This window comes from Haplochromis burtoni, unplaced genomic scaffold, assembly GCF_018398535.1.
Source record: "Haplochromis burtoni strain Fernald_Lab_line unplaced genomic scaffold, NCSU_Asbu1 Contig_62, whole genome shotgun sequence".
NCBI classification, from domain to species: domain Eukaryota; kingdom Metazoa; phylum Chordata; class Actinopteri; order Cichliformes; family Cichlidae; genus Haplochromis; species Haplochromis burtoni.
In genome coordinates this window covers 110,747-125,330 of record NW_024582423.1, presented here as the reverse complement: position 1 = coordinate 125,330, position 14,584 = coordinate 110,747, and the positions used below count along the sequence as shown (strand labels likewise).

The window sequence follows — 14,584 nt, the reverse complement described above, 5'->3', positions numbered from 1 at the left end:
GCGACAGAGAATTTGAAAAGCAGCGCTATTTACATATTTACATACAAAGAAGTGCCAGCAAACAATCACAAAATTAATATTTAAATATTGGCACACAGACAGCTGTTTATAATTCAGACAGAAGTCAACAAAACAAATAATAATTTTAAAAAACAGCAATATATGATACCAAGGTAATTACATATTATATATGAAAGTACTTAAAATAAATAATAAGATCATTACAGCCAGCATTGACTCACACTGATTCCTGTCTAAGACTTTATTTTGCTGAACTGATTTCCAGCCTAGGCTTTTTAACTTTTGTGTGTCTTTTTTGCATAAAGGAGTATTTGAAATATGGGATTGCAGTAAATGGATGGATAACTGACAAAGCCCAGACTTCTCTTTTGCCTTGAATAGTTGAAATATCACAAGTGAATTGCTCAATTTATCAAAGAAAGCAGATCTAGAAAAGGGTTTTTTGAATTTGAAGCATTCAGACAAGACGTGCAAAGTATCAGACATTTGTGCTGATGACCTGCAACAAAGGCAACCGGTTCATACAGTAACTTCAAGGCATGCGTATCTGATTTATTTTCTTATTTTCTTATGCTTTTGAACTGGATGAAGGCCTCTGTCTCTTTTCGTGGACGTGACCTCGGTGTCAACGAGAAAGAGCCTCGATTACCTTCTGACCCAGAAGCTCCAGCACAGTCACAAATTCTGATTCACGTTCTTGCTGGGTCGTCATGCTCTGTTGCAGATGCTCATAAATAAAACGTCTTACCATGAAAGTAAAGTCCATACCCCTATCTTTACAGCCCCGTAAAGTGGCTACATTATTGATATTAGGGAAAAGAGAATTCCAGAGGAGCACATAATGACTGTTATAAACATTATGTTTAAAAAGATCCTTATAGCCTCCTTTTATGAGTGGCTACGAAAGCCTTCAGCTGGCAGCTAAAGCTGCCGATAAAACCGATTTTCATTGTCATCCCAGTGATGTGAACACGAGCAATTAATACAACTGAGAAACTTTAGCTTATTAAAATATATATGGAAATGGGATTAAGAATAGCAATGTGTTACACTTTGACAACAATGCCTAGGAAACACTGGAAAAGCTCTCAAAATAAAGGCTAATTGGACTTTTTTCCCTTCTTATTTATTTATTTGCTTATATGTAATTTATTTCATGGTGCATACTACACCAAAATGCTTAAATAGTTTGTGTTGTGAAAGAGTTTCCAAGTAATCGCTTCAGTGAAAAAGGAAAAAGAAAGGAAAAAGAAAAAAAGTGGGCCTGCAACAGGGTTTTCGAAGTGCAATAGTGAGTCTCTGCCATTCATCACCAGTAGAGGTCTCTGGATGCAGAGCAGGGCAAAGTTAGGTCTCAGTCAGCTGTACCACATGGGGTGTCACTGTGTCACTGCTGGACGCACTCGGGACAGTGCTGTGAAAACTGGGAAACTGCTGACAAGGAAGGCCCTTCAGTCGCTCTTTTCCTGCCAGAAGACCTGCTTCAGCCTCTCACATCAGAAGGAGCGCCGGTGTTTTGGGTTGGTTGCTTAAATTTTTGTGGGCTTTTTTGTTTTTTATGCCAACCTGGTTCTTGTGCGCTTTGGTTGTTCGGCAGTTTTCGAAGCGGCTTCTTACGCTTTGCGCTCCATTCAAGTTGAACTAAAACGCTCCACACGGGGCTTGCCCTGACTGAAGTTGCCAGAAAGCAGAAACGATGTTTTGCCGAAATCAAACAGCGAGAGCCACCGTTGCTCGCGGCTCTGCCCTTGAAATGGAGATACGGCGGGGGAAGTTCAGAAAGAGCGTTTTCCTGGACACATCCCAGGTAGACTCTGATTCTCCGATTCTCTTATCGCAGCCGTCTCAAACACACATACACACACAGAGAGAGAAGAGAAATGCTCTGTTTACAACTTCGACTGATCTCACTCCCTCTACAAACCAAAATATCTGGTAGACTTTTAATCTTGCTCCGAATGCGAGAGTGTAGCCTGCTTTGCTCGGCACACACACAAAAAAACTTAATTAAATTGCACAGGAGAGCTGCTGCTGCTGCTGCGCTCACGTCTTCAAATTAAACGTCTAATTGCAGCATTTCCAAACCGCTTTACCCGACTCTAAATAAAAACTAATAATGTACCCGCAGAGACTTTAACGTGTCTCTATGGTAACTTCCCCAGTGAGGTTGGCTTTAATATCCCCGAGAGGTTCAGCCTTGTATTGTGTAGTTTTGGTTATGATGCTTGAACCTTCAGATGCTTTTCTTTTTCTTTCATTAAATGTATTACATTATTAAATCATTACACATCTCTCTGACATTTTATCTGCAAACTTTCTCAAAGCAACTCACTTTTAATTCTTTTTAAATGTTTCACTTTTGACTGCTGGGCAATACATCCTCAACAATAAGTTGGGAACTAGGTCAAAGCTGTAGTCCTGTGTTTTCCCCCCTCAGCTGTTTGTCACTGGATTAGAACTGCAATTCTTCCTGCATGTTTTCCCTCTTCCTGCTTACAAATCGCCCATGTCAGCATCTGCTTCATATTAGCCACTGTTTGTCAGTAAAGCAGGCAGGCTTAGAAGTGACTTCCAAACTTACCTCTAATTATTTTTACTCACGATCCACTTTAATAGTGTTTGGGTGGAAGTCTTGCCTCTGTGCACCTCTCTTTGCACTCCCTTCCAGACATGCACACTTGCCTGTGAGCCCTCATTAGATTGCATGTTAATTTTAAACTGCTTTTAGTCAAAAGCACATCCTTGTTGTTTTTGGATCTGTTAAATTAAAAGTACGCTCACATATGAGATGTGTCTGCAGTTCTGGAAGCTGATGATTGGGATTTTGTTTTGCCAGACAGGAGTAAGACAAGGGGATGTGTACGTGTGAAACAGTGTGTGTGAGCAAAGAGATGGGGAGGCCCAGATGTAAGAGGATACATAAGGAATGTTAATGGTGCAATATAGCAAACGATCAAGGCAGGGTATTGATTTGCTCTCTCCTACATCCCTGAATCTCACTTGCTTTATAACCGTGTGCAGGCATAAAAATTGTCAGGCAACTGTATGTTCACCTGTTGTTTATAATTCATGTCACAAGAAAACACTACTAACCCCTGGGAGGTGAGGCACACTCCATCGTATTGATCCACAGTCAGATTTACTCGGATCCGGCGTCTGAGGAGCCTGTATATATCATATCTGGCACACAGGCCCGCACAGGCCAGTTACACTCACTAGATGTGCAGCGGTGTTAATGTGGTTAAGTCTGTACAGCTTCACAGACAGGAGGGGATGATCTCATGTCTTGTCTGGTTTCTATCAGGTGGTGCGAGCTGAAGATCAGACATTAAATAAAAAAAGGAGCTTACAAATTGCATAAACAAACATTCTCAAAGGCACTGTTATAAGAGGGATGAGGAAATAGCACAGTCTTTTTAGTGTGCAGAGCAGGAGTTATTAACCTTATTACATAGTAATCATTAATTTAGCCAGTGGGCTTTAGTGAAGGTTAGTGTTTACCTATTTTTGTACTGTTTTGTCTATTCTTTTGGGAAATTAAACCAAAAACAGTTGAAGTACTGATAAGAAATGACTAGCAACACCAGCCTCAAAGCTAGCTTCATAAATATTCCACCTCTAATTCTCATTACTTCCCCCCGGTCTCTGTATTAGTTATTTATCAGGGTAAAGACTTCCTTTCTTTTCACAACGACAACAATGATCACTTCCTTAACTCTGTAATCTGCTTTCCACTGGTTCTCATACAAGAGTAATTTGTGTCTCTGCCTTTGTTGCCAATGCTAATGATCCTCTTTCAGGAACTTGGGACCTTCCTCTGGCTCCCTGTGTTACGGGGCTCTCTCTGTGCCACCGTGGAACCAATCTGCAGCATTTCAATGAAGCGCTGTGAAAGCACCCTGTTTTCACAGTGCCAGGGAGTATCACGTTTGTGCGAATGTGCCAGCACTTGATTCTCTTATGTAAATGTGTGCGAGCGAAGGTGGCCTGTGTCGAATTTTTCTAAGTCAGTGAAATGTTATCAACAAATGAAACGCACACACCATTTATCAAATCCAGGCCCTTATATTCCATCAGATATACAGGAGTGCAATTATGAATTTGCATTGCATATTTTTTATCCTTTAAATGGCATTAAAAAAATCCAGTGGCAGACGTTGGTGATTTCCATAAATTGTTTAAGTAGTGCAATCAGTTATGCAAATAAAATATTCAAATGTTTAAAATATTGCCAGGCTCTGCTCGACATTTAGATATATTACATCCACGGCAAGCTTTTTTTATGCTGCTTGAATGTAATTCGAGTGTCTCTACATTATCGAAACATAAAGGTCCTGGCTGGCTGTCTTGCAGTGTTCTCTCTCTGCGTCTTCTGCGGCATAGAGCCGAGGCATTCTGCTGTTTTTGTATCACAAATTGACAGGGTGATATGGCCACAAGCTGGAAGAGTGAGAAAGCGAACAAGTGATTTGTACAGATGTCCACACTGCAGCCGTCTCGTCGATCCTTTGACTGCCTGCTCAGTGGGAGCGAAGAGCACATCTGCTTTCTCACTCTGATCCACAAGGCCACCAGTGTATCTGTACACAGTCTATACACACACAAAAACACACACACTGTCTCCATCCTCACCAGCTCTGTTCTTTCAGCTGAAGCCAGCCAGGCATGCGGTGGGAGATTGGGATAGTGCAGTTATTATGGAGGTGGTGGTGGAATGTCCACTATTTCATTGCTCTGCCGTCGTGCCATGTTTAATTCAAGGATGGACCACACTGGTCCACAGCGCTGTGGCTAATACCAGCTATAAAGGGCCAGGAAGTGGTTAGGTATACGCGATGGCGCGCCCATCCACCCACACTCTTTTCTCAGCCTGCAACAGTGTATGGCAAGGTCTGGGAGTGTGCCATTTCTGTTGGGAAAAAGCTTTAACAGTTTTGGGTTGTGGTTGGCTTTGGTGTCATGCTCTCCTCCACCCTGTGTAGCCACAGGCTCTCTAAAGGAAGTATCCAAAGTGAACATAGTTGTGGCTTTAGTGAAATTTTGGATACTAACTGTCTTTGCTTATCATTTGGCCATAAAAAGAACACGTTAGTCAGCTAGAGAAAGGTTTATTTGCTTTGTTTTGTTTTTACTCATTTATGACCTTTTATCAGTCGAAACTGTTGCACCTTGGTAATATTTGATCTACTTTGGAGTTACAAACCAGTATGTTTTCTCCAGATGTTTAAACGTGTGTTTTATAGTTCACAGAGGCAGCGGCCTCCAAGTGCCGCTTCTGGTGTTTCATGTGGCCTGGCAGAAAACTGTGACCTCTTTATGTAAGCATATATCTGCCTGAGAGCACACACGAAGGGAGAGAGGTCGCGTAGATGTTGTCGGGAAAAACACTTTTTGCCAACAAAGACAAAGCACCCCAAGCCGTGCACCCGCTGAGTGAAGACTCACTTTGAAGGAATGCTGAAAGTCTCACATTCAAGGCAGGCCTGTGTACCAAAACAAAACAAAAAAACAATTGGCTTATTGCGCTGCACTGTAGCCAAAAACTAAACACTGTTCTGGGGCGTGAAATGCCTGGGAAGGGACTCAGAGGCCTGAGCTTTCTGAAGACTGGATGCACTCCGCTTTCCTGAATTCTTGAATAACTGCTTGAAGACTGCCCTACATAGAGATATGTGCGCGTGTGTGTTTCACATGTGTACCCTCAGGGCTTTCTCGCATTTTTAACACTGCAGGGGTACAGGAGAGATGCCAGGGAAAAGTTTAGCCATTGTGAAACCTCTCTTCTTAAACAAAGCTTCGCCACTGGAGCTGTCTGCTGGGAGACTTTCTGGGTTTGATGTTTTAACCAGTAAATGTTTAACTTTTCTTTTCTTTTTTTTAATGGCGACGTCATTGCGGAGGACTTTTCCCACGCAGCGTCTGTGAGCTCGCACAAATTAAAATTGTTTAATCTCGGTTTCGTCGAGCCTCGGGTAAAATTCAACCAATGGCCAGCCATTGTTCCCCGTGGTAATGGCTGGACTGTTTGCCTAATGTGTTTGGTGATAGTGAGAACAAAGCTTTATTCTTCAAATAAAGTATTAAATAGATTCGAACTTCTTTCACTGTTGAACTCAACCCACGCGCCAATTTCTATTATTTTCATGCAGCAAGGCAAGGTTATGCTGTAGTTTATTATTTAACACAACGATCTGTTGTTTGGCATGAAAACTCACATCAACAATTCTTAATGTCTTAATAGTGATTTGAGTCTAATTTATTCATTTACTCAGTGAGTGAGCTATTCAAAGAAACAGCTGACAGTCACCTCGTAGTCTAGGTGTGTCTACAAAAGCCCTTAAGCTCTTGTATTGACAGTATAATATAAACTAAATTGCCATTGCAACACTGACTCAGTTGTTTGAATTTCATCATTGCTGTGAGTCTTTACATTTGCCAAGGGGAAAAATATTGTGTTACATATAAAACAAAATGTACAGTACACCTGTTTGTTGGGGTTTCTGTGACCCACAAACATGCACGCATCATTAGACTCAGAGATACAGAATGTCCTTGTGTGCTGGCAGCACTTTCCTCACAGCCTTATCTTATCTATAAGGCCCATTGGGTGGATAAAACTTTTAATGCTTGGGTTGCAGAGATGGTTAGTCTCATGATGGTAAAAGATAAAACTACATTTCAGGGTTATTGTGGGGACTTTTCATTTTTAGGCAATCAGTGTTAGCGCACTACTTTCTTACCCTCTATTGTGGCTTTGTTACAGTATTCTAGTTCAGTGATCTACTTCCAGCTTCTTGCTGCTGTGAATGGAAAGTTAGGCTGCCTTTGTGAAAGGACATAAGTGTTCTTGTCTTGCTGTGTGGTTAGTGTCTCTATTTGGCAGCTGGTGTCAGGGTGCAGTTTAACAGCTGAGGGTCTGCTGCTTCTTATGTTGCAAGTAAACCCCACCCAAACACTGATATGCGCTTTTGCACATTAAAGGGTTTTGTTGTGAACAAGGTGACAAGACCGATAGCAGAACAGGCGTGTAAAATATACATATAGGCACATAGAGGAAGTGAGTCACACTTACAGCCAGTATCTAATTCACACATGCTGTACATTGTGAAGTCCCTGCCTACCGTACCAACAAGTATTATGAATGAAAGCTTATGTTTTAAACTTGCTGTTAATCATTCATGTGATCATTCGGTCATCCCCTGCCTCATACGCATACACAGACACACACATACAGACAGTGACTAAGCACCAGTGTCTCTCTGAGTAAGGTCCATTGCATATTCTCCTTTGTTCACCCAGCATACGCTGTCCTGTGTAAGGCTGTCACTGGCAGTGATTCGGTTAACAGCCAGACAGAGAGCTAAGTATTGGAGGCTTAATCACTGGATACTTTGCCACTCTCCCAGATGGGAAACTTCCTCCATGCATCATCAGAGCTGTCTCACTCAGTTACTACCTCAGTTAGTGAGGTGGATAAAGCTTTTGAGTCAGAGTAACCCAGACCTGTTGCCATACAAGTCCCTTCTTGTCTCCATCCTCTCGTAATATTGGGAAAGAGGGTAATGTTACAATGGAAGGATTTGTGTTCGTCCGTTGTTGTGAACTAAGCTCACGTATACAGTATGAATGGCTGCGACATGGCATTAAAGAAATATGAAATGAACTAGAATAGGCTCTGAATAAGGTAGTAGAACAGCGCTGTGTGATTTCCTCTGGATTGTATGACAGAAATGGTAAATTTAATGGAATGTAGAGCAGGTAAACCCTTTGTTCTGTATCCGTTTGCCAGTCCTTGTTCTTCTAATTCTATCATTCCTAACACCTTCTTTCTCCCAAGAGCCATATTATGTGGGCCACTCCACTGCTTTCGGGCTCAGATCCCCTGATGAAACAGGGAAATGGGTCCATTTTGATACATACTTCAGGGCTAACCCACTTTACTGATCCAGATTCTTTACTTCTGGACAGCCACAGACGATTTGGTTTATGTTCCTTTAGTCTCTGTTTTTTAAATTAAAAAAAAAAAGTTTTATTATTCACCCAACCTGTTCAGCAAAGCTCAAACACACTGCACAACATCATTTGACTGTCTTATGTTAGAAGTATCTTCTTCCTTCTAACACAAGACCCCCACTGAGTACAGCTTTGTTAAACATTGACAAAAAGGCACACATGCACACCCAAATTCCAACGTGCGGTATCATTTACAGTCCGAGGCACTTGTCGTCAGCCCCTTTTATTACTGAGGGCTTAGAAACATGAGCGGCTTTGTCTCCATGAAGAAAAATGCCATTCTCTGACAAACATGCTGTGCTTGAAATAGAAATCTTTGTAGATGTTGGCGTTTGTATGTCGCGCTTGGAATTTGGGTTTATGAAATTATAAAACCCCCGAGGTTTGAGGTTTCCTACATCTTGTATGGCCCTAGAAGCCAAAGAGGGCAACAGTGAGGGGAAAAAACTCACTTTGCACGCTGTGTGGGTTCATTGCAACATTTCATATTCTAACTTTGGCCTGTAACTTCACCAGGGACAAGTCATTAACCTTCAATTCCACACATTCAATAAGGCTGAAGGATATGGGGCATGTCTATGTCAGCCCACTGTGCTACACCTTTTTCTACAGCTCTTTTTGTTCTGGTCTTGTCTTTCATTTCTTTTTCTGCACAAAGAGGCTTATAACCACCTAACATTAATATAGAGTCAGGGCCTCTCTTTTATACAGGGGAACGCACAGTGAAAGGAATCAATACTGAGAAATGTTCAGAGGGGCAAGCGGGTGTGTTGTGCATGCCCGTTCCTGCACTGATCCAGGCTATTGTTTTCATTTTGTGTAATCTCACTGAGATACAAAGTGATGTGTTCAAGGTAAATGACCGACTGCACCCTACGGTGAACGGCATGTAATAACCGATAAACTGTGGATGTTTCAGATGTAGGTATTGTGTTGCTCTTTGTACCAAATAATTTAGTGCGGCGTTGGTTCTGAATTCACAGCCGCATCTTAAATTTGTTGCAGCGCAGCCTAATGGGGAGTTCTCTGAATGTTACCGTGGAGAGGAGAGGGCAAAGGGGGCACAAGCGCCAGCGATGTTCTCTGTTTTGTTGATGCCAAGCAGGTGTTTGACTTTATGAGAGCAGATGGTTCTACTATGCATGTCTGCTTTCCCAGCATGCTGCACAGTGTACAAGTCCCTGCCAGCATGCCTGCGTCTTAATGTGTGTGTTTACTGGGCCCAGTGGCAGACGGTGCACTGTCACATATTGTAGTAAGGTTGGGATTTTTGCTGATGTCTCAGCACTTATTTTCTGTGGTCTGTCCCTGTGTTTTTTCGTTATTGCCTACCTCAAGGAATGAAAGCGATCATTGTAGGTGTTCACTCATGCGGATTTTTGATGTTTAATTATGCATGCCGTCAGATATGAATGATACTCTGAATACCTTTGTGACTATACCATCAAATGTGAGCCGCATTTCGATGTGAAAAAGCACTTGTAGTGTCAATCATATTGCCAAAAAGATATTAGGTAGAGCAGATCGAATGCTAGTTTGCATCGTTTGACAGCAGTAAAATAGGATGGCCAATCAGGGCTTCAAAATGTCATAACAGCACAAAGGAAAAATCAGTCAAAAACTGCCTTAAAAGTATTTCACAGCATGCAGCCATCTGATACACCTTTATAGTAGTGTTCGTGGTTTTGTTGGATTTTTCTTGTACGTCACACTGAAATACACTGCAATCAATCAATCTTGTGATTAATTGTCTAGCCAGAAAATGAACTTTTCTGCTAATTACAGCTTCACAGATGTTATGATGTGCTGTTTTATGTTTCATAGTTAATTTAAGAAAATCAATTGGAGGCATTGTTTGAACAAAAGGGTAATTTGAAGAAGGCACTTAGAGTTTGAAGAATTCTTATGGAAGATTCTGCTACACTGCTCAAAAAAACAGTCAGTTAAACTTCATGGATATTGATCTGGTCAGTTAAGTAGCAGAGGGGGTTGTTAATCAGTTTCAGCTGCTTTGGTGTTATTGCAGTTAACGATGGGTGAAGTCAAACAACAATAGGGCAATCCCCAAAGCAGGAATTGTTTTACAGGTCAAGATTACTGGCATTTGTTCCTACCTCATCTTTTCATTTGACTAGTGTCAGTGTCACTACTTGTAGCATAAGGTGATACCTGGACCCTACAGAGGCTGCACACAATCCTCTAGGACAGAACATCAACATTTGTCATTGCCAGACGGTTTGCTGTGTCTCCCAGCACAATCTAAGAGCATGGAGGAGATTCCAGGAGAGACGGCAGTTGTTCTAGGAGAACTGGACAGGGCCGTAGAAGGTCTTTAACCCATCGGCGTGACTGGTGTCTGCGCCTTTGTGCCAGAAGGACCAGCATGAGCTCGGCCAGAGCTACAAAATAACCTTCAGCAGGCTACTGGTATGAATGTCTCTGACCAGACAATCAGAAACATAATTCATGAGGGTGGCCTGAGGACTAAGCATCCTTTAGTCTTCCCTGTGCTCAATGCCTGGCACCGTGGAGCTCGACTGGCATTTGCCATAGAATACCATAATTGGCAGGTCCATCGCCGACCTCCTGTGCTTTTCACAGATGAGAGCAGATTTATCCTGAGCATATGTAGCAAATGTGAAAGGGCGTGGAGAAGCTGTGGAGAAAGCATCATGTCCAGCATATTTCTTTCCTTAGATTTCTGGCATGTCTTTAAATTCTGTAAGTTGAATGAACCTTTCCCTCAAATTATGTGACATCCTTTTCTTCTTAAAACATAACCCAGTTCATATCAGTATAGATATCCGGCATGATTGTTTTCCCCATTGACATCTGATGTGCTTCTAAACAGTGTATTTGCTGAAGTTAGGTTAAATTAATACTTCACTAACTGAAGAAAAAACGCAGTACAAAATCACCGATGTGTATAAAAAAAATTAAACCCAACATGTTGTTGGTTTTACATAAAGGGCACATTATGCATTATTATCTTTCTGTGCCTGTGTCCAAACTCAACCCTCACTGCATAATTCCCCCGAGTACAATGAGCCAGCCAGTCAGAAAACCTAAGAAATGCTAGTGGCTGCAAGATAAATCATTTGCACGGTGTCATGTGAATATGAAAGAAACATTTTTATCAAGAAGTTCATTCCAGTGCTGAAGATTATTTTTTGAATATTCTGAATCGAGGGGGGAATTTATAAACAACGAAGACCTTCAGTTCGTACAAGGTAATGCTGCCTTTCCATACCTTTTTGATTAAAATGCCACATTAGGTCCTCTCCCTCCTCGTTCCAAGCTGGCAAAAGTATTAAACCTAGCATAAAGATGCAGTGTTTGTTTGATTTGTAGTTTCCTGAATGTCTCCTCTGCAGGTGTTTAGTCTTGTATTGTTTCTGCAGATGTTTCAATTAGTGGCTCTTGCTTTGGTTTTTACCCACAAACAGCGCCTTGGCATTAATCAGTGATAAAAATAAGTTTTATAGTCCAGCAGGCATGACCTCATGCCTAATAAAACTATAGGTTTTCAACCTTTTGTTTTTATAATCTTACTGTTTATATTTGGAAACATTGTCCTCTTTACTTCTTTTTCTTTTTGAACTTCTCGTGTCTGTGAAAGTCATCTTTGTCACGCCTGGTTTTAGTTGGAAACAAACAGGAGCTTTTTTTACATCCTTTTCCCTTTTTTTGTTGTTCTTGTTTTTTTTACTTCCCCAGATTAGAGGCTTTTAAGTGCACCACACAGACATCAAAGCTTTTTCACTTCAGGCTGTGTGTAACCATTATTTCTCTGTGAAGTACTCTGTAACTTGCACTGTTAAACAGTGTTTCCCTCGGCGGCACATCTTGCTGTTGCAGCTGCTTAATCTGCAGGGGGAGCCATTGTTCCATTTCACATTGCACAGCTGCTGAGCCGCGTCTTTCTCCTTCCCTTCACAATTTTAAATGTTCACTTTATATTCATGTTACGGTCATGAATACTAATTTTAGAAAATCATTCACATTTTTAAAAAAAAACGTAAATGAATTGCCTTGGTGTACACATCCTCCCTGAGCCACACACATGTCCTTGTATATTGCACAGCCTGAACCCCCGAGGCAAGAAATCAATTGAGATGAATTTCCTAACGAGAGAGTTCCTCTTTCACTGAGATGTCTGGTCCTTCAGAGTGATGAGATGCTGCAGTCTCCTGTGGCCAGCTGAGCTAGCGTTCCTGAAAGTCAGCAATGATTCTGGGGAGAAGCCAAACTGCCGCTGAACTGCTGAACTGTCTCTCTAGTCGTCTGTATTAGAGTCTGTTTTTCTTTCACAGCTATCAGTAAAATGGGTGATACTGAGAAATAAGATCAGCCCTCCAACTAAGCACTTAAAACACTCCCTGGCCTACTACCCTGACTTAGGCAGCCTCCTCGCCCAGATCTTGTATGCTAACCCATGGGTTCGGGTGAAGGCATCCATTACAGTATGGGATTTCCAATGAAAGAAGAATATCTGTTGCGTGATTTGCAGCCGGATGTCTGACTTTTCATCTTCAGCGTTGCACACATCACCACAACATCCCCTTTACTTAACCTTAAAGTAGAAGCTCCATCATTTGGACAGATTTCTTATTAAGTGTATCACACTTCAAGCCGATACACCTAATAACAAGCTAGGCTGTTGTTGCGATTTACAATGTCATTACACCGTCTCTGTGCCTGAGTTATGACTCTGTGGCTGTCGCCGCAGGTTTTTCATGCTCTGTAACTGAGAACTGACCTCTGGAGGGGGTTTCCTTATGAAATGTCTGGTTTCACAGCTCATCACGCACGGCTCTCATCATGTTGAGCAGCGTCTGCCTTAAACTACCCTAACACTGCCAAGTAATTGAAGTCTTGTGATATTCCAGTCTGTTGAGTCAGATTTTCTGTTTCTGTGCGCCTGTTCTTACTTTGATGAGAGCATTTTTTTCCCTCACTGTGTGCAATCACAAAATATTTTAATTCTATCTTAATGTAAAACAAAAAAAAACTTCACCTTTGTGACTCTTTGTGTTAAATGTTGGTGTACAGCGGCTGATTTGGTGGTCTGGGAGGTCTTTTTTTTTTCTCTGTGTGACCAAAAATCTACTTGAACGTGTGAAAAACGTTTGTAACAATCCCGTTTCATTTTAACAACAGTATTTGCGAGCATGATCAAAGGCACTTGTCTAAATTTGGAGACCATTTTTGTTACAACTTGTTTATATCTATTTATGTCTAGATGTGCATTTGTGTATGTAAGCGTGGGTTGCTGTCTGTGTCCCTGTGTGTAATTTAAGCGAGTGGGAGTCGTGGTGGAGTTCAGATTTCAGATTTGGTTTTGATGATAGTCAGACTTCTTTGTTGTGGTTTGGGGCACGGCTGCCTGAGGCCCTCGTGTGGTTCCCTGCCCTGTTCTGCCGCCACACTGTGCCTCAGACCAAAGACAGCATTTAACTTTTTACACATATCGATTTACATAAAGAAATAATCCAGTTACTCATTAATGCTGATTAGAAGTTTAAAATTACATTTGTTTGAAAATCACCAGTATGATTATTTTCTTTACACCCTTTTTTTTTTTATCTCCCTAATATTATTTTATATTTATGGATTGCTGGTCTAAACAATAGGAATACTCTGTGTTCAGATTTGTGGGATCTGCCGATGATGTTTTATTACAACATGTCTTTCTGCTTTTTGACATTTGAAAACATTTGATAAAGGATAGTTACTGAATTTTGGAAAATGTGACATTGTTGCTATTTAACAGACTCTCCCTTTGGACTCCAAGTGAAATTATTTGAGCAATCAGGCTTAACTGGTAAATCTGTTGATTAAAAACCTGTCTGATACACAGAATGCTACGTTTCCTGTGCCTGTAGTTTCCAAATTACTGTTGCAGAGAGGAAAGCATGCTAACATGCCATATTTGCTCATCATTTTGACCAAATGATGCGAAAGCAAAAGTGAAGGGACAGTGAAGGTGATAAAATTTAAAAAATGTGTATGAAAGTCTAAAATAAGGGTAAACGGTCACTCCTGGGTGAAACCTGGGTGTTTTGAATTGTGCCACCAAACCCAGCCCTTTCTGTCATTTATGCATGTGGAAGGTTTTTAAAGATTAAAACAATAATAAATCCGTCTTTAAGCCAAAGTACTTTTTTTTCCAACGTATACATGCACACTGCCGTTTTGCATTGTTATGTTTTTCTAACATAACAAAGTGTCTCCAGTATGTCTGTCCTACACAATAACATCAACCTCTTGTTTCTTTTCTTTCTCGCTAAATTGAAAAGCACCTCTGACTTCAGATTTACAGATGGGTGTCATGTTAAAGTGGAGAAAAAGACTTGTCCAAGTTGCACAGTTAAATTCTAAAAGAACAGCCCTACCATTGTTGTTTCGGCTAGATTCATGTATGCTAACCCAAGCAGTTGTGTCCCGAGCAGTTGCAGTGCTGACGGACAGTTTCTGTATATTATACAGCCAAGCGCCCAATAAAACCAGTTTGTGTTACATGTTGATGTGTCTCTGCTGTCAGACAGCC

General features: G+C 41.2%; 1 protein-coding gene across 3 annotated transcripts in view; it reads left to right on the top strand.

Moving 5' to 3' along the window:
• Window positions 1-203: 203 nt before the first annotated feature.
• The window catches only part of rtkna (rhotekin a), a 54,346-nt gene continuing 39,965 nt past the window's right edge, over window positions 204-14,584 (top strand). The window contains exon 1 of one of the 3 annotated variants that reach the window (XM_005922618.3): window positions 204-1,828. In XM_005922618.3, the coding sequence (XP_005922680.1) occupies window positions 1,718-1,828 (111 nt within the window). In that variant the 5' untranslated portion in view covers window positions 204-1,717. The remainder of the gene's footprint in view (window positions 1,829-14,584) is intronic. The other 2 variants (XM_005922619.3, XM_014333670.2) reach the window with 2 other exon arrangements.